This window comes from Melanotaenia boesemani, chromosome 14, assembly GCF_017639745.1.
Source record: "Melanotaenia boesemani isolate fMelBoe1 chromosome 14, fMelBoe1.pri, whole genome shotgun sequence".
Taxonomy (NCBI): Eukaryota; Metazoa; Chordata; class Actinopteri; order Atheriniformes; family Melanotaeniidae; genus Melanotaenia; species Melanotaenia boesemani.
Window position 1 is genome coordinate 22784740 of NC_055695.1, and position 25710 is coordinate 22810449.

General features: G+C 39.4%; 1 protein-coding gene across 1 annotated transcript in view; it reads left to right on the top strand.

Annotated features, from left to right (window-relative positions):
* Window positions 1–25710, top strand: part of notch2 (notch receptor 2) — a 44346-nt gene that overhangs the window by 15086 nt on the left and 3550 nt on the right. Inside the window, exons 3-34 of the mRNA XM_042007243.1 lie at window positions 10041–10315; window positions 11413–11626; window positions 11761–11894; window positions 12330–12452; window positions 13020–13253; window positions 13828–13983; window positions 14077–14262; window positions 14570–14683; window positions 14786–14899; window positions 15021–15254; window positions 16903–17013; window positions 17173–17365; window positions 17654–17799; window positions 17954–18067; window positions 18198–18317; window positions 18407–18559; window positions 18778–19006; window positions 19182–19383; window positions 19688–19841; window positions 19958–20142; window positions 20226–20358; window positions 20967–21218; window positions 21324–21436; window positions 22418–22947; window positions 23058–23393; window positions 23500–23642; window positions 23761–23965; window positions 24107–24194; window positions 24294–24441; window positions 24518–24837; window positions 25017–25164; window positions 25451–25548. Of these exons, the coding sequence (XP_041863177.1) occupies window positions 10041–10315; window positions 11413–11626; window positions 11761–11894; window positions 12330–12452; window positions 13020–13253; window positions 13828–13983; window positions 14077–14262; window positions 14570–14683; window positions 14786–14899; window positions 15021–15254; window positions 16903–17013; window positions 17173–17365; window positions 17654–17799; window positions 17954–18067; window positions 18198–18317; window positions 18407–18559; window positions 18778–19006; window positions 19182–19383; window positions 19688–19841; window positions 19958–20142; window positions 20226–20358; window positions 20967–21218; window positions 21324–21436; window positions 22418–22947; window positions 23058–23393; window positions 23500–23642; window positions 23761–23965; window positions 24107–24194; window positions 24294–24441; window positions 24518–24837; window positions 25017–25164; window positions 25451–25548 (5905 nt within the window). The remainder of the gene's footprint in view (window positions 1–10040; window positions 10316–11412; window positions 11627–11760; window positions 11895–12329; window positions 12453–13019; window positions 13254–13827; window positions 13984–14076; window positions 14263–14569; window positions 14684–14785; window positions 14900–15020; window positions 15255–16902; window positions 17014–17172; window positions 17366–17653; window positions 17800–17953; window positions 18068–18197; window positions 18318–18406; window positions 18560–18777; window positions 19007–19181; window positions 19384–19687; window positions 19842–19957; window positions 20143–20225; window positions 20359–20966; window positions 21219–21323; window positions 21437–22417; window positions 22948–23057; window positions 23394–23499; window positions 23643–23760; window positions 23966–24106; window positions 24195–24293; window positions 24442–24517; window positions 24838–25016; window positions 25165–25450; window positions 25549–25710) is intronic.

A 25710-nucleotide genomic window follows, 5' to 3' on the forward strand; every position in this document is an offset into this window, starting at 1 on the left:
ACTCAAAGAATTTCTATAAAAAAGAAAATCTTGGAAAATGTCTTAGAGTGAACTTTTTCCAAGACGGACAGGTGCTGGACATTCAGTACAATAAATTCTAAAACTTCTTTTTGACCATGACTTTCTGGCTTTCTTTTGCAATTTCTTGCATTTTGAAAAGCATCCCGTTTCCATGGTATCGGTTGGTGTTTAGACAGAAATACTCTCCAATCCCCATCCCCTTACTTTTGGCAGAATTGGGAAGTATTTCCATGGTAATAATGTATTGTCCCACCTCTACTACATATATATATATATATATATATATATATATATATGACTCTTATGTCTTCACCAAATGCCTGTAAGTGTCCTGTGCTACTGGAGTAATCAGAGCATGAAGGAAGAGTACCGTTATAAAGGAGTGTGTTTGCTTCCACTTTCTGACAACCTAACCTAGTCTGTAATTAAGCCTGAGCTATCTTTTTTAATTGCATTGCCACTCCCAAGACAGAATTCAAACAAAATGGCACCATTGCTGGTTCATGAACCTGATCTTGTTTCATCAAATGTGATGTGAATGCTGCTATTTTTCTGTTCCCAGAGTTTTTGGGATTTCATTACTTGGCTGCCACTATAAAAAATGAAAATGAAACCAACATTTCATAATAAATGTGTGGCTTTTTAAGGTCAAGTCGATATTTTATTGCACATGCGAAGATACTCATTACCTGTTTCCTTTTATGAACTTGATAAGCTCCCCTTAAGTTTTACTTCTGTTATTTGTATTACATATAAAACTATTAACTTGCAAAAACAATATTTAATGTAATAATTCTAAATTGATTTTTGTACATTAAAATATGTTACAGTTTTTGTATCTCTATTCTCTTTTCCACTTCAATGATTTAGTTATTTAATATTTAAGCGATTAAATAAAAAATAAAATAAATATAAGGAAGTAAGGTTAAACTGTAGTAAGGCATGTTACCCCGAGGACATGCAGAGACCACTTTCTCAGTATAGAAAAGTCATCTGACAGAGAGCAGGCTTACTGTTAGACTGATTAAGTGGTCAGATTTTCTCCTGTCTACAGACAAACATGAACAACGCACACAATCATACTGTATGTGCACACAATTGCACAAACGTGCCTCTATTCAGCCTCTACAGCCCCATCTGTGCTGCGTTGCTGGTCAAAAGACTCATTGTTCAAAATCTAAAAATGTGTTTTCATTAGTCTCTGCAGTATATGAAAGGTGGGTAAACAGTCACTGTGGCCTTTTGACTTCAGCAGGTCATAAATATATCACATGGATCTCACTTGGGTTAGACCAGTGGCTCCCAAACTTTTTCTGCAGGGCCCCCTTTTCATCGACAACAATATTGTCAAGCCCCACCCCCCCTTGGCTTCATAGTGTCAGATGCTAATATTTTCAGATGTACAACACCCTGTGGTCTCTCTTCATTACCCACCATTGACCATTACTTGAAAATTTACCTAGTCAAGCCTAAGGGAAGATATACCTCATCATATTTTGTCCTCTATTTTTGGTAGCTGAAATCTCTCTTGTTGATTCGTCATTGTTTCTCCATTGGTACTTTCACAAATTTGTCCATGTTTTGCTAGCAGTGCAAAAACTATAAATTTTATTTAGCCTTGCTGCGCCCCCCTGCCATAACTCTGGGCCTCCCCAGTTTGGGAACCACTGGGTTACACAACTATATAATTGAACAGATAATTAATATGATAGGTTAGCATTTGACAATGTGTTAGATATACTACAACATCTTCTCTGAGGGATATGTGCTGTTATCGTTTTTGGTGAGCTGCATGCAAGCCCGTCTTTGTTGCTTGAAAATCCTAAATCCTTTATTATGTGGAATAAAAGCAACAACAGGAACTGTTTCTGCAAACACAAATCCTGATTGCTGCTAGAGAGAGCAAATTCATTTTCAAAAGTTTCTAAAGTTATATAAATAGATATCTGTGAGCACAGATTTTTTTCTCTTTTATTTTGATAAATAAAGTGCAAAAGTGGAGGCAACATTCTGTTTTCTGGCAATAGAAGAATCTTCTAAAGGCCCATTTATGCTCATTGCTAAAGATGGATCACATGTATTCTCAAAATAAACAAAGGCATGCTCATTCTTTAATCATAAAAATTCAGAGCTTTTTATCGTTAATTTCTTCTACTGATAATTATGCATTTAGTACTTTTTTTCTCAAAGTGGAAGAACTGACAGCAGGTTTGGCACCTGCATATGGTAACAACAACAACAACAAAAAGTCATATAATGTTTTGGAATTTCTTTATCTAGCAACTTGAGGTATCTCATTTTGGTCACTGAGAATGTTTTAAAAATGTATTTTAGTTTTTGATGTAGAGATTGTGATCGTTGAGATATTTTTTAAGAACGCTGACGTGCATGGGAAAGACCGATTTGCTGCCTGGCAGGGCAGGGTGCATAGAAGCTGTCTAACCGGTGACACTGCAAGCCGTGAACTTTGGGTGTGAGAACTGTTAAGACTTCATTATATCTGTAAGGATTTGTGAATCCCTGTTTGCAGGGAAGGCGTTAATTAATAAATGTATTTTGATGATATATTGTACAACAGAGCAAAAGCTTAGGTCTTGTTTGTTGGCCATAGAGGATTCCCAATACCTACATGGGCTCTGATTCACTGTTAGCTTATTCCTAGATAGTTAAAGTGAGCATGAGGCTACAGACATTATATTGTCTATACCTCCAGAACAAGATCTCTTTGTTTTCTGTTGGCCTATGGTGCAAACCCTCCCTCTTTCTCTCACTGCCTCTATTTTTTAACCTCTTTTCTTTTAAACTGCTACTTTGCCAAAAAGTTAGTCCACCATCCCCCCACGCCCTCCGAGCTTTTCTTAAAAATGATGGGAGAGAGTTTCTCTGTTGTGTGGACTTGCTGCCTGTTTGATCTGACAGGTAAAATTAACCTGCAGGGCAGACAGAGGAAGAGAAAGGGCCAAAACAAAAGAGGATGTCTCTTTTCAGGTAATTTGAGGCTGAATACCTCGGAGCAAAACTCCTTACTAATGATGAGAGCAATGTGGAGGGGGGGAGGGACACTAGGGAGAAGTTGGGAGAGGAGTGTAATTTCCCTTTTGCTACGCCTCCTTCATCAAACTGTCACTCATCCATCCATTCCTCAATGTCTCCCACTGCTTCAGTGGTTTAGATGTTGTTTAGATGTGCACACAACTCACCTGGCTTCTTTATATTTATGACTGTCAGTACTTTTGTTCATTTCCTTTTAACCATTAGGACAGTTGCATGCGCCACAGGAAGATACTCATCCTTTTGCCTTTATTTGCCTTGTACTTATAAATCATGCTAGTTCTAGGATTGCAGAGCTTTGTTGTAGAGCGTTTGCTCTGATATCTTTAATTTATAGCCACCTTGATACATCACAGGGACCTTTGGTTCAATTTCACCTCCACATCTGTCAGACTCTAAAGCTTTAAATTAAAAAGAGGGCACCAGAGTTGACAGATGGAGAAGGAACCAGAAAAAAGGAGAAACATTGAAGAAAAGTTGTATTTTAAATACTCATCACGCCATCTATCTGATCATCTCCTCCATCCCTGTGTAAAGTCAGAATACCTGAAAGGAGGCTGGAATCCACAGCAGCGATTTCCCAATCTCAGTTTTTAAAGATTTATCTTTTTCCCACAAACCAGCTAAAAACAATGTACATGTGGTTGAAGCCACAAGGATAAGAGTTTCTTTGTGTATTTGTTTGTGTACTCATGCTGTTCGTTTTCTGGAGACTCAAGGGCACATTGAGCCTAGAAAAAGTTCACATGCTTTTATAGAAAATCTAGTTTTCAGTGTGTTGAATTCAATATTTACATAAATTTACCTTTATCCCATGTTGGAAAGTATAATGTTGTATTAGCAGTGTTTTTTTTTTTTTATTAAAAATCATTAATTGTCAGTCAAAGTGTATGAGTTGGAGTGATGGCTGCAGGTAGGAATGACCTCTTGTACCTTTCTGTGCTGCAGTAGACCTTGAAGAAGCTTCTCACTAAACATATTCTGTTTATTATAATGAGGCATTTTCACTGTCTAAATAATAATAATAATAATAATAATAAACTCCTTAAATTGCTTCATGAATCAAAGTCTTATTTTGATTTTGTACTTTTTCTGAATAGTGGCATTCTTGGGAGACCATTACATAATTCATGCTCCTCTTCTAAAGGGGAAGACTTTCAAAGCTGTGGGGAATGTAGCAACAAGACAATAAACCCAATTACAGTTGGATGATAAGTGCCTCTCTGTCACACATGATTGTGATGCCATGAGATTAGAAGTATCTCATTTTGTCATCAGGTTACAGTTTAATGCACGTGCATCTGTCTAGGTTTAGTTTAGATGTTTCTTTACTGGGTTAAGTATAAAAATAAATCAGTAAAGAAAACAGCTCTAATTAATTTGATCAAAAGCTTTAACTAAAGTTGATATTTGTCATAGTATGAAACGATCTAGAGTCAAACATACACCTTTGAAAAATAAAATCCTATTAGCTTTTTTCCTGTCATTTTGTTGTGTGCCAATGAAAAAATCTCAGCCTTTACATACAGAAATGATAAATACCACATTTTGCATTGTTATTTTTACAGCAACAGTAAAATTCAGTATTTGGAAAGGCCTTCTAATCAAGAAGGCACCTTATGAAGAATAAATGCTTTATTATTTTTAGATATATTTCTAAATCAGTTGTGATGTATTATACATAGCATATATGTAGATATGGAACTTTTATGGACCAGCAGACCCATTGTTGGAGATTTCCCTTTGAATAGCCACAGGAACAGAATAATGACAGAGGAACTTACAGAAAGGGGCAGAAAGGGCATTTAGAGACTTAATGGGTTGTGTCGTGTCCCATAGTGGCTCAGATGCATCTTTTTGGATGTTTCTAAACATGGCCTGAGATTTTACCACTTGAAGCTAGTGTGGACTCCACCCTGCTCCACACGCCTTTATTCAGGCAACGCTGATACTTTTAGTCTGACTGCTTGGGTTGCTTCTCTTTCTGGTATGTCATGCTCTCTCATTATTTTTCTTAGCTTTTACTTCCACCACATTGCGCCCTTTTTTTCTGTCTTTCTTCCTCTTTCTCAGTGTCACTTTGATATTACATTTGTATTCTTTATCTCAACCCCCAGCCCTACCCTCGCCCTAACCTAACCTGCTACGGTATTTTAGTTGCCATTACTTTGTTCTTTGATAAAGAGAGAAAAAAAAGTATGCAAATGATAGAGTGGCAACCACACTTCAAAATTATGAAACTATTCATTGTTTCCAACCCTCTAAAAAGGGCCCATAGTTGAACATTTACATAATAGTGAAGGTGCATTAGGTTATTTTTCCAGTGTACAATAAGGCTCCTCTTTGCAGCCTGGTATTTGGGCCTCACTGGTATGCCATTAAAAAGTGTCATTGCAAGACTTTAAGTTGTATTTTTCATAAACCTACTTATTGTGAATCACATCAATAATGTAATTATGAATATTGATATATTGCCAAGCCCCTAGAATGCAGTTTTATGTTATGGACTGAACCTTCTTTAGTTGTCGGTGTCTAAAAAACTGTCCCTGTGCCAGCAGAGTCTTTTAAATAAACTACAGTACAGACTTTTTTTTAATGACCCAGATATCTTTAGTTTAGTAACTTTGGAATTGTTTTGTGCAGAAAAGCATCAACACAGTCAGTGAAGTGTTCTGCAGATTTATTTTATCTTTATAACTTATTATATCCATGCACATACACAAAGGACAGGAAAACACAGTGAATAGGCCACCTATGCTGAAGCCAAGTCAGGGAATGATCCAGGGATTGAAATGTGAGCTGGTTTATGCTCTCCTTCTGTTCCTCTCACACCGTGTCTTCGTGATAGCCGCAGGGGGAGAGAATGATGAAGTTATTATGTGTAGCTGAGGCTAAAATAGTGGCTGGAAGAGGAGTGGGGTGGGATTGTAGCTGAAGATGAACAGGCAGGAGGAGGGAAATTGATTCTAAAGAAAGGAGAAAATCTTATAGCATATGAATACAGAGCAAAATAGGATGTAGTCATTACAAGAACAAGTGAGAATTTACCCACCCCTCATTCTTCACTGAAACCCCCACAACTAAGCAGGATAGGCAAAGGTCAGCATGAGGTAGAGGAGGTGGAGGAAGAAAATGAGGGAGTACAGAGAGAGAGAGTAAGGAAGGGGTGTGCATAGGACGGGGGCGCTAATGTGAACCAGCTGTAGAAACCTGACACCTCAGGAGAGGGTTAGAAATGAGAGGTGGAGGAGTGAGAAAGAGGGAGAAAAGGGCTACAGGAAACTGCACAGAGTAAAAGAAGGATGGAGAAAAGAGGAGGGAAAAAAATCCTCATGGAGCAAAACAAAGAAACCCATAGATGAGTTTGGCAGCAAAACACTTCTCTGCTGTGTTGTTCGGGAAAGTTGAGCTTAGTTTGTGTATGTATAAGTGTCTGCACATTAATTTGTGTGCAAAAATCTTGCCTTTGTTGTACTGAAGATGGAAGTTTGTCAGAAGAATTACTTCACTGGCTGTGTCGTTGTTAACCAAATACTAGCAGGACAGTGTATTGGGTTATAGCTTTGTCAGTGAGGCACCACTCCCTGATGGTAATGTGAATCATGCATTGCCTTGCCTGTTTGCCTCAGGCTCTAGTAATACACCCAGGGGCTAATAATGAGCTCACTATCTGGCAGCGAAACCTGAAGGACCACATATCGTTTCCTGACGCCACTGAATTTAGTCCTGTCAACACTGGTAAGATAGCAGCAATTGAATTTAATTGAATTTGCCATGCATCTTCTCTGTCAGCACTTTTGAATATTTGCAAAAGTCTCAGAAAATCTAAGAATTTTTTTAAGGGTGGTGTTGAGTTGAAATAGACCTCTAAAACAGGTGGCATAACAATTAAGAAGCACAACGGAAAATAGATCACTTCTAAATGCAGTGACTTAAAAAGACTTTAAAATTAGGTTCACCACTACATCAAAGCATACAATTTGGTTTTGAATTTCCCATCTCTCATGAGGTGGTAGCACTTGACTTTGAATATCTGTCTCATATTCCCCATTTTTTTAAACTGTGAAAATGTGTAAAATATTCCCAGTGAAACATAAACCTTGCATTAACCTGGTCATGGTGTTCTTTATGTGACAGCCTGCTAATGTGATGTATGTCACAGGGCAGAAGACCATGTCATTACTCTAGGAGAGGGGGCAGGGAGGAAAAAAGAGCAGTCCTAATTCCCAGGGCAGCCGTCTTGTTGTGAGATCATGACCAAGCTGTGTTTGTATTTACAGTGGGGAGTCAGAGTGGGAAGGGACGTCTGTTTGTGTATTTATGTGTGTGTGTGTGTATGCAGTGTGTTGGGAGTTGCTCTGCAGACATGCTGAGACAGGGACAGAGACGAGAATGATGGATGATGTCCGTGTCTAATCTGAAGTGAAGAGGCATGTCATGTTTTTTCTTTGAAGATTCCACTTTACTAATCTGCCATCTTGCTAGTCTGTGTCCTAACACACTGAAGATGTGAAAGTGGGATATTTTGTGTAGAACATTGGGGAACAAATGATAGATTTTTAAAATGCTGCAATTGATGTTCTATGGTTTAATACTAATAAATTTAGTAGTTGAAAACAAAACACAAACACACGCTCAGGTTGTCTTCAACTGGAAAAGAGGGTTGACGGGCTCATAGACTTTTAATGACAAAATGTCATTTTCTTCTGCTGCAGATAAATCTACCATGTGCACTTTTTGTGTAGAAATTACATTTTAAAACTTGTGTTCCTTTATTAATTAACATTACATAACTCATTCGTTTTTAAGGATTATGTGCCATAGATCAGCAACAGAAAGGAAGCTTGTGAGCAGACTTGATTGCTGGATGCTGAGTTCAGGGAGATTACTCTTGTGTATACTCCTGTTAAGTTTTATTTAAAGTTTTCATGACACATAGACTTGGATGTAAACTGTGACTTAGCTGGTAGTGAGAAAATATGCCTGTATGATTCAACAAGTCTGTGCCACAGAGGTGAAAGTGTGTCAGGTTTTGCCTGCATGATATGCGTTGATCTTGTTGTGTTTAGATGTGAGTGCTTTTGATATACACTGTGAATGATGATGAACCAATTACACTAAACTTGGAATAAGCTGTCAAAAGTTGTTTGCTGTGTTTGAGAAGGCATTTGGTGACGCCAGCGTTGTACCAGATAGAGGTTTCGGGAATGTGATTGATCTGTGAAACTTGGTCTGCTGTGATTCATGGCTCGTCTACTTTCCCATGTGTTAAAAAACCTAATATCTTCAAGCTGCTTTGGGGTGGAGTTGCCAGTAATAAATACAAGTTAGTAGGTGTGAGACTGATTTCACATAAGTCTCATCTGCGCTCATTTAAGTGTCACAACTGCATATTTTTGGTTCTTTATTTTTTTATTCTCTTTACATTTTTATATGCATATGGACCTGGTTATAGGCAAATTAATTGCCTTTATTTAGTGTAAAACTATTCTGAAATGCAGAAATGTACCTGTGTTTGTGTGTGAGTTACTGTGTGGTGAATCTCTTCTTCCTGTTGTGTTACCTGAACCCCTCTAGGGAGGCATGTTTAGAGGCCTCTGTAAAGAGGCAGCGTGTTGCTGTCGCCCACAGTCCCCAGACAGCATGTCTGCCATGTGCCTTAGACACACACAATGATCACAGATCATAAAAGCATACACAGGAAATTACTTGATTAATGACATTTTTTATGCAGGAACAAAATAACACATATGACCAAGTTCTGTCTCACATGGAGAAGTGATGAGTGAAAGTAGGAGTGGCTGAGAAAAACAGAGGAATAGAAAGTAACAAAGGGAACATTGTCCCAAATAAGATCCCTAGTGAGCACACTGTGCAGTAGCGCAAAGTTTTCCCCACTGCCTGGCATGTGGCTGAATCATTTTACCAAAAAGGAAACTACATGAATATGAAAGAAACGGGTGAATAAGACAGACACAAAGATTATCTCAAGATCAAACGTGGTCTCTACTGGTAGTCAAAAATCGATGAGAAGTTTTGTTTTTCATTAAGTCATACTCAACTTCTTTTTTTTTTCTTTTTTTTTTCTGTCTGAGCTCTACGTATTACAGTTGTTACAGATGTTGCAATCACTTTGTCCAAATAAGTGCTTTCCACTTGTTTTTAATTTCTGCTAGTCTTAAGTCAAAAACTTTACTTCATATCCTTCTGCTTCTTAACTTCTCCTTTGTCACTAGTAACCACAGTTACTAGTGACCTTTCTAGAACCAAGTTTATGCCTTTTTTGTTTGGAAGGTTTATGGTGCAACAGCTTTGGGTTCAGAGCTCTTCCTTTGGGTTAGTGGGTCAGTTCTTCTTATCGCCTGCTGTTCTGGCAGCATAAAAAGCATAATGCAAAAACCCATAACACTATGAAGAAGCCAACAGTTTATTTGTTTGTTTTTTGTTGTTTTTTTTTTTTGTTTTGTTTTTTTTTTTTTTTTTAAAGAAAGGCACAAAATAAACAATATATTAACCATATGATGTTCAAGTATTGAACAGCCAGTTGTCCTTTAGGTACAACTAAAAATTTTGCTAACACTCGTAATATGGCGTGTGGTTTTCCACATACATTTGTGTAAGTCACTGTATAGTAGTGGAGAGGCCCTAGACAATAGTGTTTACTTGTGCTGGTTTATTTTTGTCTTTGATGTGTTTGTATGAGTGCGTAGTATAGGACCTCTTTTCACATGCCTGTCAGTGCTCTACCAAAGCCCTTGGTAACAGTTATCTGATGTGGTGCTTTACAACCAAACGACTGAAACTCACTTTTGTTTTATTTGTTTGCATGTCTGACAAGCACATATACATATTCGGCTATTTGTTCATCTCATTTCTCTGTTGTATTGTCTGCACTGAGGACTGATAAGCTTCAAATGCTCAGTGGTTTTTCTTTTCTTCATTGCTGATTTCTGTTTTTGTGTGTCCAGGTGTGCTCCTGGCTTTCTGGGTGAGTACTGCCAACACAAGGACCCTTGTCATCCTGGCTACTGCCTGAATGGAGGGAACTGCTCTGTGTCCATGTCAGCTGGTGTACCTGTACCAAGTAGCGCCAGCTGCACCTGCCCTCTGGGCTACACTGGGCAATATTGCCAAACTCCCCAGAACTCCACATGTTACCCTAAAAACCCCTGTGCCAACAAAGGAGTCTGCACTCTGCTCTCCCTTGACAAATACGAGTGTGTGTGCGCCAGAGGATGGACAGGTAAGTTGCTGTTGAATCACCTCTCAAAATGAGGGATTTGATTTCTGACTTTGTTTATCATCATATATTACCCTAAATCTGTTTAGAGCAGTACATATACAAATGCACTTGCAATAAACTTGTCTTTTTTAAGTTCTTTTTAATTCTGACTGTTTGCACAAAGTAGTTTTTAGCATCTGGAGCCACTTTGGTGGCTGTAGCTCAGGAGGAAGAGCAGTAATCTGCCAACCTGAAAGTTGGTGGATCAACTCCAGATTTCCCCTGACTACATGCGTAGTGTCCTTGGGCAAGACACTGAACCCCACGTTGCCTCCCAATGTGTCTATCGGGGTATGAATGTGTGTGAGAGCAGAAAAGCACTTAGTATGTAATCGTAGAAGTGCTGTATAAGTGCGTGTGTGTGTGTGAATGGGTGAATGTGACACGTGGTTTAAAAGAAGTTTAAAGAAAAGTAGAGTCCGTTTAACCATGTTATTCTACCATGACTGCTTCCATTAGGATAATTTTATTTTTTTATGTTGGCAGTGTGTGACAACATCATAAAAAGAAAAATTAAATAAACAGTGAAGGTCATGAGACGAGGAACAAATGCCTATTAGTGTAAATTCAGTTCTACGAATTCTATAAAAGATTTTTAAACACTGCCTAAAGTCTGATTGCCTAATCTTTGGCCCTATTCCCTTGAATATGACAGTTTGTATCACAAATAGACACAATGGCAACTGAAGACACAGATGCTGATTGTTTGGAATAATGAGTAATTGTCATCATTTTACAGCACAAATGAACTCCCCATCTGACCCCACTTCACTGCCCCCCACCTATCATAAGACTATCAAGTTCAGCCATTAGGCAATTTATTATAATAAAAATGTGACAATATGGAAATACAGCCGCCTGAACCTGTGGAAAGTCATGTCAATGATAATCACTAATTCTACAAAGATGTCATACAAATTCAGAATAACATGTAACTACTCAACCTATATTGTTCTTCTGCATGCATTTAAGACATATGTTTTAATAGATGTCAGCTTTTTCAAATAGCTCCAAGAACAGCTTAAAAACTAAGGGTGAACTCTAAACACTATTCTTAGGTAAACGCTGTGAGCACGAGGACAGCTGTCTCTCCAGTCCCTGTGCCAACGGTGGAACATGCAGTACTATAACTACCTTCGGTGGTAGTTATACCTGTTCCTGTCCTTCTGGCTACAAAGGTCCTCGCTGCCTTAATGACACAAATGAATGTGCAGACACACCCTCTCTTTGCCAAAATGATGGCGAGTGTGTCAACACTCCAGGCTCCTACAGGTGAGTTTACACCAATCAAATATGAAGTATATGTTTAATTAGTAGCTTTTATATAAGACCAAGAATTAGCTGATGTTTTTCTGCTAAGAGTGGAGTAAATGAATTAAATTAAATGGACTCTGTCATTGCTACAGGTGTGTCTGTAAACCAGGGTTTACGGGCCAACACTGTGAAAGCTCATATATCCCTTGCTCACCCTCCCCGTGCCTCAATGGGGGCACCTGCCATCAAAGCACTGAAACCAGCTACTCGTGCCACTGCCTTCCAGGTAGGATGCTCAAATTCAACAACACCTTAAGTCTGATTTAAAAGATATTGTATATTAATAAATTTTAAAAGTTAATGTCATATTACATACAAAGTATTTGTATTTGTATTATGTAATTGATATTGTATTGGTATTGTAACTGGCCTTTATCTTTAAATTAACAGTAACTGAGCCTTTGAATTGTTGCATTACATTGTTTGTGGAGCAAACAGTCTGATCCTGCTGGCTGTGTTATACTAGACACACTAAACTGTCACTCTGCAACAGTTAGCAAGTGAACACAACAAACATAAAAAGTGGCGGTTTATACATTGTGAGATATTGTGTATTACGAAATATTGAAGCAGATGTGTTTTATCAGCTTCCCTAATGGACATTTTATTAGTACAATGAATAGCTGATCAAGTGGACATGTCTGTGTTTTTTTAATGCCAGGTTTCAATGGAACTAACTGTGAGAACAACATTGATGACTGCCCTAATCATCAGTGTGCCAATGGAGGAACTTGTATGGATGGAGTCAATACCTACAACTGTCAGTGCCCTCCTGAGTGGACTGGTAAGGGATTTTATGTTCAATTTCATTGTCTGGGGGATCACAGTTTCTCTGATAAGATCATGGTTTGTAGAGCAACCAGACCAGATCCTTTAATCCAAGCAAAATTTCCATTTCCTCTGCATCTGAAAAGTATGGGTTAGGTGTTTTCCTACAACACGTTTAAACAAAGCAACAAAAAAAAAAACTTCTGTCCTTTTGAGGCCCATACTCTACACAAGGTGTGTCCCTGCTAACGTATTTGAGTAGTGTATGCAGGCCTATTGTCAAAAAAAGCAAACATGCATACTTTAGCTTTCTTGGGCCTGTCTGAGTTTATGTAGCACTAATCCAACCAGGAGAAGCAGAGCCAATTTGACGTTGCTACATTCATTGTAGACTAAATGTTTTTACATTACCTCATTTAAGTGTTAGCAAAAAAAAAACCTGGTAAACATCTAAAAAGTGGGACATAAGCTTTGTTTCATTGCCAGAAAGTCAGGTTACCACAGGTATGGTGTAATATGTACCATGAGAGTAGAGCGGGAATATGACTATTCCTCATGTTTATTTGTGTCTCCCCATCCACAGGTCAGCACTGTACAGAGGATGTGGATGAGTGTCGGCTGCAGCCAAATACTTGCCAGAATGGAGGCACATGCAGCAATCTGATAGGCAGCTACGTCTGTGTGTGTGTTAATGGCTGGAGTGGACCTGACTGCTCCGAAAACATCGATGATTGCGCTACAGCTTCATGCAGCGAAGGCTCCACTTGCATTGACCGCGTTGCTTCTTTTATCTGTCTTTGTCCTCACGGAAAGACAGGTGAGTTAATAATGAGAGCCGCAGGCAAATTTTATACCAAAACCCAAAGTTGGTGACCGTTTTGCATCGAAAGACAAAACAAAAATGTGACTTAAAAAGAAAACTGTTTAATAAAAAATAAAGAGAATGATATATACGTTTAGGTCTTACACTGAAACAGAATTCTATTTTACATGTGAGTGGTAATGAAGAGTTATTGAAATGTTGGTAAATGTCTTACATAGAACTCGTCTAACCAGAATTGTTGTTTTTCTAAAATTTTACCTCAAGCATGTGCCTGTTAATCACGTTTTTACATAATTACTCCACAGAATATATTTGCATGTCCCTCCTGCAAACCAGTGTCACATTTTTTGTTTTTGATTAAGCCTTTCCTTTAAAATAAGCCTCTCCCAGCAGCAAATTTACAAGTTTATGTACATAACCTTGACCTGTCAGTCTGAAATAGTTTGAGAACATTTAGTCCGAGCACATGCAAGATTTGTTGCAGTATGATTTTTGCATGTGTTTGCTTATTTACTCCAAAATGATGAAAACATTTTGTTACTCTTTTTATTTGGTGTGTTTTTGTCAGGTTTGCTCTGCCACAGAGATGATGCCTGTATCAGTAACCCATGCAGAAATGGCTCGCAGTGTGACACCAACCCCATCAGTGGCATGTTCAACTGCAACTGTCCACCTGGATATGTAGGCAGCACCTGCAACATTGACAGAGATGAATGCAGCATTGGTGAGACAGAGTCCCTAACTTTTCTAACATTTTCTCCACTGGGTTTAGGCTCCGTTTTTCTTACAAACATGCCTCCTTATCCTCTTTCATCAGGTACCAACCCATGTGAGCATGGAGGTCAGTGTATGAACACAGATGGCTCTTTCAAATGCAACTGTGTTAGGGGTTACGCTGGGCCTCGATGTGAACAAGACGTCAATGAATGCGCTTCAAACCCCTGCCTGAACGATGGCACTTGTCTGGATCGCATTGGAGACTACACCTGCATTTGCATGCCTGGTAAATATCATTTGTAAAAAAAATTATATTTAAAACAGACATAATACAGCATTTAAAGTAGTTTTTTTTGTTTGTGTGTGTGTGTGTGTGCTTGTGTGTTTGTCTTAACCAGTCAGGGAAAATGTAGTGGGTAGTTATTGAATTTCAAAAGTTGTTATTTCTATGAGAGAGTAAATATTTTTCAAGCTTGTATGATCTGATTTGTTTTAGTAAAAACAAAGGAAATACTTGAGTCTCCTCACAAAGATTGAAAGTGATAAATAGATACATGAAAAACTGACCCTTTTTTCTTTCTTCATTCTTGCAGGATTTGAGGGGACTCATTGTGAGATGCAGGTGAACGAGTGTATCAGCTCCCCATGTCTGAACCAGGGTAAATGTGTGGACCATGTCAGTCGTTTTGTCTGCGAGTGCCCAGCAGGTTAGTATACATAAAGCTGCTCACTGACTTAAGTGAATAACCTGTTTTAAAGCACTGCATTAGTGTGTGGCTGTGTTAATTTGTTTGTTCTGCTGTCTTTAGGCTTTAGTGGTGAAATGTGTCAAATAGACATAGATGAGTGTTCCAGCACACCCTGCTTAAACGGTGCCAAGTGCATCGACCGACCCAACGGATACGACTGCGAATGTGCTGAAGGTAAATGGGAACCAAACTGAGCATAATGTCTGATGTGACCTCATTAAATGATCAGAAATCATCTCTTGATTGATGATGCAAAGGTTTTGGTAAATACATTAACAAGAAAATTCTTTCCCAGGTTTTAAAGGTATTCTTTGCGGGGAGAACATTAATGATTGTGATCCACCGCCATGTCACCATGGTGTGTGTAAGGATGGCATTGCCACCTTCTCCTGTGAGTGTATACCTGGATACACAGGCTCCATCTGTAATATCCAGGTCAAGGAGTGCCACAGCAACCCGTGTCAGAACCAAGGACGCTGTATTGATCTGGTTAATGCTTACCAGTGTAACTGCCTGCCTGGAACCACAGGTAAGTGCTTGTGGCGCTTCAGAAATGTAAAGCTTGTAAAGTTTTTTTTTAATTTTATGTGAGACGTAATAGCAAGTTAGCCTAAAACGTTAAAACTACAGATGAGCATGTCATGGTCACTGATGAACAGCTGAATGTAATAATCAAAATAGATTTGCAGTTTCTTGTCTGGCTGACACAAAACTGATAGCTTTGGTTGTATTTCCTCCAGACTTTTTAAAATCTTAAACATGCTCTAATGAGTCATATTAGAAAGATTTTCTTTTTTTAAGTTAAATATTTAAACACTGTTGGAAGCTGAAATCAAATTGTTTCTTTGGTCTTGGACCCAGTTAAAGTTTGGTGCTGCAAGACCGATCTCGCCCAGCCCTATAACCAGAGCCTACTGTGTAGTTTTCTGTGTATTGTAAAGTGTAAAAATCTTTTGTGTGTCACACGTCTGGAACAAGTAGCGCCAACCAATATTACTCTGGATTAGTAAACTCAGTTCAGTATGCTCAGTACCGCCCTGAGTCCTGGTACTGACGTCTGCAATGTGTTCACTTTTCTAAAACTGGTGACGGGCCACCCTGTCATGTTTCATGCCCCCACTTGTCCTCTGCTGTTTTTATTCCAGCTCTTTTTTCTCTCCCTTCTCATTCTTTCCTTTAATAATTGTTCAATTATTCTAATCATTGTTTCTATACTTGTAACTTTACTGGTTTATAAAAGATCTGCCTCAGTTTTTGTCCACATTTTCTGACTTCTTTCTAATTTCCCTGTACTTGTAGTCCCACCCCCCCCTGGTGGTGAATATGTTTAACATTTTATGACAAGTATTTAACGTGTAAGTACACCCCCTGCTTTTTGCATATCTCTACCCAATGCCAACTTTTGAAAAATGCCAGAAACTGCAGGTGTGGGGGTACGAGGGCTGGGGGTGATCAGGGGGCGGAGCGTGGGCAGGTCATGAATACACAGGCAGAAATTATTGAATGATAGTTGGAATGATGGAAATACAGGTTCACAAAAGCACCTACACCACAGAGCAGTCCTTTGAGGTGGAAGACTTTCCCCCCTCCAGGATCCCCTCAGCTAGACACTGCAGTGGTGGAAGAAGGTGGCCCTGAAGCCTGTCAGTCTGAGCTGTTAGCACTGTTGTGGCCACTTCTGGCAAGCTGTGACACCTCGCGGCAAGTTTTAGCAGCTGCCAGAAGTATTTGAGCTTAATGAGTGTTGCCCGTGTACACCCGCAAAAGCACAAGTCTGTTCATTGCAATGATATTTTCTAAGAAAACTCTGTTAAAATCTAAAAGTCTGAAACTTGTGTCAGATAAGTTTACCTCCGTACATATGCCCGCAAAGCGAGGACCTGCCTTTATTCCATCTAAATGGAGGGGCCTGTGAGTTTTTTTTAATGTTTTAATTTTTATTTTGTATGTATATATATATATATATATATATATCTATATATACCACACACACACCCTCCACCTAATATCATTTCATACAGTACATGACAGTACATGACACTTACACATATTGAAGGTGCATCAGTTCTAGCGTGGAGCTGATGTGTGAAAAGGTCCAGTTTTACTTCTAGGTGTCCACAAACAATTTGCACAGAGATGCAGTAACCCTACGTTTACATCTTTTCTTTTCTCCTCAGGTGTGAACTGCGAGATCAATGAGGATGACTGTGCAAACAACCCGTGTGAGTACGGCGAGTGCCATGATGGCATCAATGAGTACAAATGTGTGTGCTCCCCTGGCTACACAGGTATGTTTTTGTTTCTTACTTTAGTAAAATCAATGATCAGGTTTTAAATATTTTAAAAAGATGGCTTAAAATGTACAATATAGGAGAAGGTTACTGAAATTAGTGCAATAAAATAATTATTTTGGTGGCATTCATTTCTTTTTAATTGATTTCTGATAGGAGCTAAATGTGATGTGGACATATCTGAGTGTTACTCAAACCCATGTATGAGTGGGGGAACCTGCGTGGACAAGGTGAATGGGTTCTACTGCCAGTGCCCACCCAACACCCATGGTCCTTTCTGCCTGTCTGGGACTGACCACTGTGCTTCTCAGCCTTGTGTACATGGGGAATGTATTGAAGAGCAACACGGGTATGTGATCTATTGCTCTCTAATTTGTTAATATTTTTTCATTGGTTTATATTAAACACTTAACTTTAGTCTAATATGCATTCGTTTAATATTGTAAGTGTAAATGGAAAGATATTAAAATGTAAAGAAAAACCTCCTAAAGCATGCTGCACTTGTTATCAGCCAGTGGCTGAACATGCTCTGCTGGAGAACTTCCAAGGCACGGAGAGTGTTTAAGAGATTGTTTGTAATCAAGTTTGTGACTATTTTCACATTTTGAATTGTTGCTTTTATTTCCTACCTATCAAGGTACCGTTGTAATTGTGGAGCTGGCTGGGTAGGACGGCTTTGTGACCAGGAAAAGAACGAGTGCCAGTTAAATCCATGCCAGAATGGTGGAATCTGTGTGAACCGACACAATGATTACACCTGTCGATGCCAACTAGGATTCACAGGTAACACTACTCTTTTAGATACATTTAGTAAATTATTTTGAGCAATATTTCCATACAGCCAACTTAATATAAATTTAAATGCAATACTGCCACAAACACTGAGTGAAGGAATCCTTGAAAAAAGAATTACACTAATTGCTTTTTGTCCCTCTAGGTGCCAACTGTGAGAAAAACATAGACGAATGTGCATCTGGCCCATGTCTGAACCATGGCATTTGTAGAGATGGAATTAACAGTTATACATGCCAGTGTAGTCCTCCTTTCACAGGTTTGTGATTTTACATATCCAAAATATAATAACATGAATAATAATAATAATGAAGAATTTGTTTTAAGTGTTTTTTTGTTCTTTGTTTGTTTGTTTGTTTTTTCATTATTAAAATTCTCTGATAAATTAGGTAAACACTGTGAGGTGGAACAGGATCCCTGTGTCTCTCATCCTTGTGAAAGGGGAGGAGTGTGTCTTCCATCACCAGATTACACCACTTACACCTGTAGATGTCCCCCTGGTTGGCAAGGTAACTATGTGTGAGATAGTTAGCTAATCTTTAATATTATTCCCAGATTCATTTTGTGCTAACAAAGTAGTTTTTTTTTATTTACAAAGGTACACGCTGTAATGAGGATGTGAATGAATGCACATGGAACCCCTGCAGAAATGGTGGTAGTTGTCTTAACACTCAAGGGAGCTACATGTGTAAATGTAGACACGGATACAGCGGGCACAGCTGTCAGACAGACATTGATGACTGTTCTCCAAGTGAGTTTCACTTAAACCGATTTAGTAATTTCATTTACAATTAATAATATATATCATCACAACTTGCGCCTTTTTAAGTTGATCATATTTTACAGACGCCTACGTAATATTCTTTGATTGATAAGATCTACATTATTATTATTCATTGAATTAAAAAATTCAATGAATGTAGCGTAATGAACCTGTAAACATCTCTTCCCCTCTTGTGTCTTCTCTAGACCCATGCCTGAATGGAGGCTCGTGTGTGGACAGAGTTGCTAGCTTCTCCTGTGTCTGTCGCCCGGGCTTTGAAGGGGAGCGCTGTGAGACTGAGATAGATGAGTGTGCAAGCAAGCCCTGCAGCAATGGGGCCACCTGTCAGGATTATGTCAACAGCTTTGTGTGTACATGCCAACCAGGCTTTAATGGAATCCGGTGTGAATACAACATCATTGAATGCACTAAGAGGTGAGCCATTAATTAAGCACACGATCCATACAGCCAGTTTAACCACAGAGTTCAAATCCTCGGCAAGTGATTATTTCCAATGATTACTAGTGTGAGACCAATCATAAGCATGATTTCAGTCTGCATATTACAAACGTTTTTATTTCTATTAACCACTTCCTTTTATTTTACCCAGCTCATGTCTGAATAATGGGACTTGCATTGACGACATCAACACCTTTTCCTGCCATTGCCGCCCTGGTTTTTATGGGGAATTTTGTGAGTACGAGCAGAACGAGTGTGACTCACAACCCTGTAAGAATGGAGGCACCTGCACTGATGGCCTGGGTACTTACCGCTGCACCTGTCCTGTTGGATACGGTGGACACAACTGTCAGGTGAATTGTTTGTGTCACTTGCAAATAAATCTCTTTTGCATAGATCTAGAATAGTGTCTCCTAACCACTGAAATAAATTACATAAATGTATGCAGCTATTTTGACCTAGACAAAACTGTCATAAGTAGGTGATATTCTGTGCATACACAAAACCAAATGATTACTGATAGGAAATTAACACTTGCTGTTTTAAATTACCCAGCGGAAATAATCCAACACATGAAAGGGATTGAATGCAATGTAGTTCCTTTGGTAGGTATATTTTCACCCAACTCCAACACACTTGCTTTTTTTTTCTTTGCAGAACTATGTTAACTTGTGCAGCCAAGTACGCTGTCACAATGGTGGCTCCTGCTCTCAGACAGCAACTGAATGGAAATGCCACTGTCAAATGGGATGGACTGGACTTTACTGTGATGTACCCAACATGTCTTGTCAGGACTTTGCTGCCAGGAAAAGTGAGGGATTAAAGCATTTGAGTTCTCATTAAAAAAAAAAAAAAAGAAAGGAAGGAAGGAAGTAAAAGAAGTACTATATTCTCTATTAATGGGCATCTTTTTCTAATTGACTTTAGGTCTGGAAGTGGAGAATGTGTGTAAGAACGCAGGGCGATGTGTCAATGTGGAACACTCCCATAAGTGTAACTGCCAGCCAGGATACATGGGCAGCTACTGTGAAGAGATGATTGATGAGTGTCAGTCAAACCCTTGTAGGAATGGAGCTACGTGCATGGATTATCAGGGCACATATGAGTGTATAGTAAGTGTTTCCTCTGTTTTATGTTCAAGTTTGATGCATAACAAACACTATAAGCCCCTTTAACCCGTTCTTTATTGCCCCAGTGTCAACCAGGTTACCAGGGAGTGAACTGTGAGTATGATGTGGATGAATGCCACTCTAAACCCTGTCTCAATGGAGGAAGGTGTATCAACCTCATCAACCGTTTTACCTGTGCCTGCCCACCTGGAACACATGGTAAGTTGGATTAACGCAGTTTTGATGTAAAAAAAAGTGTAAAGCCAATGATTTATTTATACAGCTAAAGGTATACCCCTAAATAGATTTTATTGTTAGAGTTTCTGATTTGAATCTCTCCAAAAACATTCATGTTAGGTCGATTGGTGATTCTAAACTGGCCCTAAGAGCGAGTGTGAGAGTTTACATTTATTGTCCTGTTTGTCTCTGGGATGGACTGGCAACCTGCCCAGTGTGTATCCAGCTTTTCTCCCATTTGCAGCTGGCATTGGCTTCAGTTTTCCTGCAACCTTGGGTACAATTAAACCAGGAAACCCTCAAGTTTTAGAAGGCTTTTTAAATTAAGCATCTAAATGGATGAAAATCAGAAATGAACTTCATGGATTTATAAAGCGGGGGGGAAGGGGGTAGTATAGTAAAACAAGAGATTATAGTAAAACAATAATCTCTTGGCCTGTGCTGTTGCATTTGGTCTTATATTTGGGGAAATCATTCCACTCTGGTACATTTTATATAAAATCAAGCATCGTCTCTACATGTATAAGATAAAGCAAAGAGCACATGATTAAATGATGGTATGCATTGCTATCCACCTTTTCACTGTGCAGGACTCCAGTGTGAGGTGAATGAGGATGACTGTGCCCCCAAGTCTGGCTCCTCTGAACCACGCTGTCTGAATGGAGGACAGTGCGTCGATGGTGTGGGCCGTTACACATGCTCCTGCCCTGCAGGGTTTGTAGGTGAACACTGTGAAGGGAATGTAAACGAATGCCTGTCTGGGCCCTGCCATGCCCTTGGTAGCTTCGACTGCATTGAGGGGGATAATGATTATCAGTGCCTCTGTCACCTTGGATACACAGGTACATATTTACCAGCTCATTAGATCACTACAAATTGCTTTTCTTAATGGGAGGAAAAATATGAGACTGTGCTGCAGTTTTAAATGATATTTCTTGTGTTCTTAGGTCGTCATTGTGAATCCATGGTGGATCTGTGTTTGTCTAAGCCATGCCATAACGGTGGTTTCTGCTCTATGAACATGAGCTCAGTGCATGGCTTCACCTGCTCTTGTCCTCCTGTAAGTTGTTTGTAATATTACCTGTTTTCAGCATCAAAAAATTACTTAATTTGCTTAAATTCTTTCTATGCTCACAGACTGCCTTAATGGTCACTAACTTTAAAATAATTTTTATTGTATGCAGCTGTGCGTCTTTTTTTTATTTGCACCTTATATCACAACATATATTTCCTAACAGTATCTCTGGATATGATATAAAGGCTTTGTTTTGTTTTTTGTTTATTTCAATATGAATTCCTGGGCATTTTTGTGTTCTGTTACTGATAAATGTTAACCAGAAAGCAGTTAATAGGATGAAGGAACAAATACATCTGTCTGTTAAAAGTCAGAAAAATGCTTCTCATCACGTTTACCATCTTTACTATCTCGTCATCTTTCAAACTTTTGCCCATCATACAGACTTGAACTTAGTCTTCTGTGAATTTATGGATAGTGACATGAATATCTTGAATTTTTTGGCCCTAAAGGTTGCACACATTTTTACTGAGACAGAAAATAGGAAAAGTAAAGTTAAAACCCTGGTTGTCTCCAGAACGACATGTTTGTGAGGAACTAATATTGCCACAGTGTTAATGGACATGATGATTATGATTACAGACAATATTTAGGCTTTTGATTTTCATTGATTTAGGCCATGATTTAGTCTGAATACAGTAGTGAAGTAATGAAAAACACTGGTTTCAACAAAAGATGAGAAAAGTAGGGTGGTGACCAGCAGGTGTTTTCCTTTCTTTTGCTGTCTTTTCTGACTTGATACTTGTTTTTTCTCCACTAACTTCTTGCTTCCTATATATTCTCATGCTTGCTTCAGAGGGCCACACCATGGCTCAGGTATAGTACTAACAGATTTGTAGGACTAGCTACATGTTGTTGATGAATTTGGATGTTAAAATGAAAGCAGCTGCTGAGTGTGATTCATGCTGTGGACATGTCTGAACTTTTTAAATGTCTGTCACAACTAAACGATGTTTTGTTTTATAGGGCTTTACTGGATACAGCTGTGGTAAAATAGAAAATTACAACTGTGCAAAACTACGTTGTAAGAATGGTGGCCAGTGCGTGGAATCATCATCTGGCCATCTGTACTGCCAGTGTCGACAAGGTTTCAGCGGGCCGCACTGTGAGAATGAGCAGAGATGCCCCATGACCTGCCTAAATGGAGGAACCTGTGTCAAAGACCCATCCAACCCATTCCAGCACACCTGCCATTGCCCCATTGACTTTTCCGGACGGTATTGTGAGAGAAACCATCCAGTACCACCCACCTGCCCCAATCAGCAGTGTAAGCAGCAATCTGGAGATAAAGTGTGTGACGACGAGTGCAACAACTATGAATGTGAGTGGGACGGAGGCGACTGCTCGCTCAGCAGATTGCAGCCTTGGGCTAACTGCACCGCCAGCTCTCGCTGCTGGGATCTCTTTAAGAATGGACGATGTGATAAGGAATGTGACAACTCCAAATGCCTCTTTGATAGCTTTGAATGCCAGGAAACCCCACTGACCACTTGCAAGTATGTTCCTACTCCTAATTTTGTCTTTGCTGGTCCAGTTACAGTATTAAGTCCAAAATGTGACCAAATCACAAAAATCACTTGTTTTTATCCAAACTGTGTGATTTTAGGTATGACAAGTACTGCGCAGATCACTATGGAAATGGCATCTGTGACAGAAGCTGCTTCACAGAGGCATGTGGCTGGGATGGCCTGGACTGTTCCGGTGACATACCAGCAAACTTTGCTACTGGCACTCTGATCATCGTGGTACGGCTGCAGCCTAAGGAGCTGCTTGGAGACTTGAGGGGTTTCTTACGCTTTCTTGGAGCCCTGCTGCACACTAACGTGCAGGTGAAGAAGAATGAAAAGAATGAACCAATGGTGTTACCTTACTACGGGGACGAGCATGGACAAGATGTACAAAGCAGCAGAAGCAAGCGGGAGCTGGACAGAGAGGTTATTGGGTGAGTTTACAATGGGAGACTAAAATAATGACTAATCTTTGTTGTTTGAAATCATTAATCTACGGCTTTTTTTTAAAACTTATCTGTCATGTTTTTCCCAATGCAGCTCTGTAGTGCACCTGGAAATTGATAACCGGAAATGTTCACAGAGCTCCTCTCAGTGTTTCTCTGACACTGATGAAATAGCATCCTATATTGCTGCGGCACACATCAAGGCTGAACTACCTTACCCTCTTGTGTCTGTTACAAGTAAGTAGACAGTCACTTAGCAGCTAATAGAAATGAACAGTTTTATTTCTTGGAAAGATCCTCATTGAAGGGATTCGAAGTAAAGCTGGTATTGAGACTTGCATTTTGTATCACACAGGTGGCCCGACAATCAAGCCTGATAAACCATACCTGATGTACCTGGTTGGAGTAGCTGTGGTTGTTATTCTGCTTATTCTGGTGCTGGGGATGCTAGCAGCAAAGAGGAAGCATAAACATGGTGTGCTGTGGCTGCCCGATGGCTTTTTGGTCCCTAAAAATGACAAGAGGAGAGAACCTGTTGGACAAGATGATTTTGACATGAAGTGAGTAAATATACAGCTTTTACTAAACAGCAAGCAAAACTAGATAATATGAAAGTTCAGTGAGAAATTTCAAACTTTAATAAACACAAACAGAATTAAATGCCTTCCTTTAAAACTTTTGTGTTTTTTTTCTCATATTAGAAATTTCAAGACACAGGATGGAGTCTTGATTGATGGAGGTCAGAGTCAGAGATGGCTTGAAGATGAAGTCCCATCCAAAAAAACAAGAGTAAGTGACAAGTAATGAGTAATTAATTCCACTCATTGGAGTAGCTTAAATCAAACTGATGGTTGTGAGTTTTGTTGTAAATTCTGTGTATTTTTGTAGACCGAAGACAAACCTCTGCTGCCCATGGATGGAGGTGTTGATCGAAGAGAGTGGACCCTGCAGCATCGCAAAGCAGCGGACATCACACTCACTCCTCCACAGGCTGACCCAGATGCTGACTGTCTGGATGTTAATGTCAAAGGACCAGGTAAGTTTTTTTTAGCTATTTCTAATTGTACATTATTTTTGTAATTATTTTTAGTAAAAAACGTTCCCCTCTTCAGATGGCTTTACTCCTCTAATGCTGGCATCACTGCGTAACGGTGGAGGCCCGGAATGCAGCCTGCACGGAGAGGAGGAGGAAGAGAGCGGAGGAGATGAACCAGGGCCGAGTGTCATTTCAGACCTGATCACTCAAGGCGCGTCTTTGATGGCTCAGACAGATCGTACAGGAGAAACAGCTCTCCACCTGGCTGCCCGCTACGCCAGGGCTGATGCTGCCAAGAGACTGCTGGATGCTGGAGCAGATCCCAACGCCCATGACAACATGGGTAGGACTCCACTTCATGCTGCAGTGGCAGCTGATGCCCAGGGAGTCTTTCAGGTAACACAACTGTCCCATCAAAATAGGATACAAAGTAGGAAAATTGAAATGTTTATATTTTAGACTGATGACCATTAGCATAAATATTGCACTTGCATTCAAAGGTGAAGATAATGAAGTTATCCTCTCAGTTACGTATGATTTAAATCCTGTGCCTCTGTGCTTTTGTGTTATTTTAGATTCTGATCCGGAATCGTGCAACAGAACTGGATTCCAGGATGAACGATGGCACAACTCCACTGATCCTGGCCGCCCGGCTAGCTGTAGAGGGCATGGTGGAAGAACTCATCCACTGCCACGCTGATATTAACGCTGTAGACGACCATGGTGAGAAAATCTGTGTTGGATGTCAGATGCGTGAATTGAACATTCACTGAGATGTATTTGCTTGTAGATGAGCAGTACAAGCTCCAGAATCAGATCCCTACATCAGACCATTTTGTGAAAATAAACCTTAGAGCCTTTGTAATCTAAAATTAAATTATTCCAAACTTTGGTTAAATAGATGGGAAAAAAGCTCTGATTTGCAGCTGACGTTTAAATTTGGAAGAGGTCAAATGTTTAGAATGGCCAATAAATAGTCATTTTTGGTGTTCTTATTCCACCCTTTTAGGCAAATCTGCTCTGCACTGGGCAGCTGCAGTTAATAATGTAGAGGCCACTCTTGTGCTTTTGAAGAATGGAGCCAATCGTGACATGCAAGACAATAAGGTGGGTTAGATCTTCATTTTTTTCTTTCTTGTTGTTGTTCTGTACTTCAGTTGCTATATTCTCTATGTACAGTTGACATAAGAGCAAAAACCTATTTAAACTTAAACTTATTTATGAAATCATTTAAAATGGTTAATTTTTTTGTATCAAATTTCACTCAGC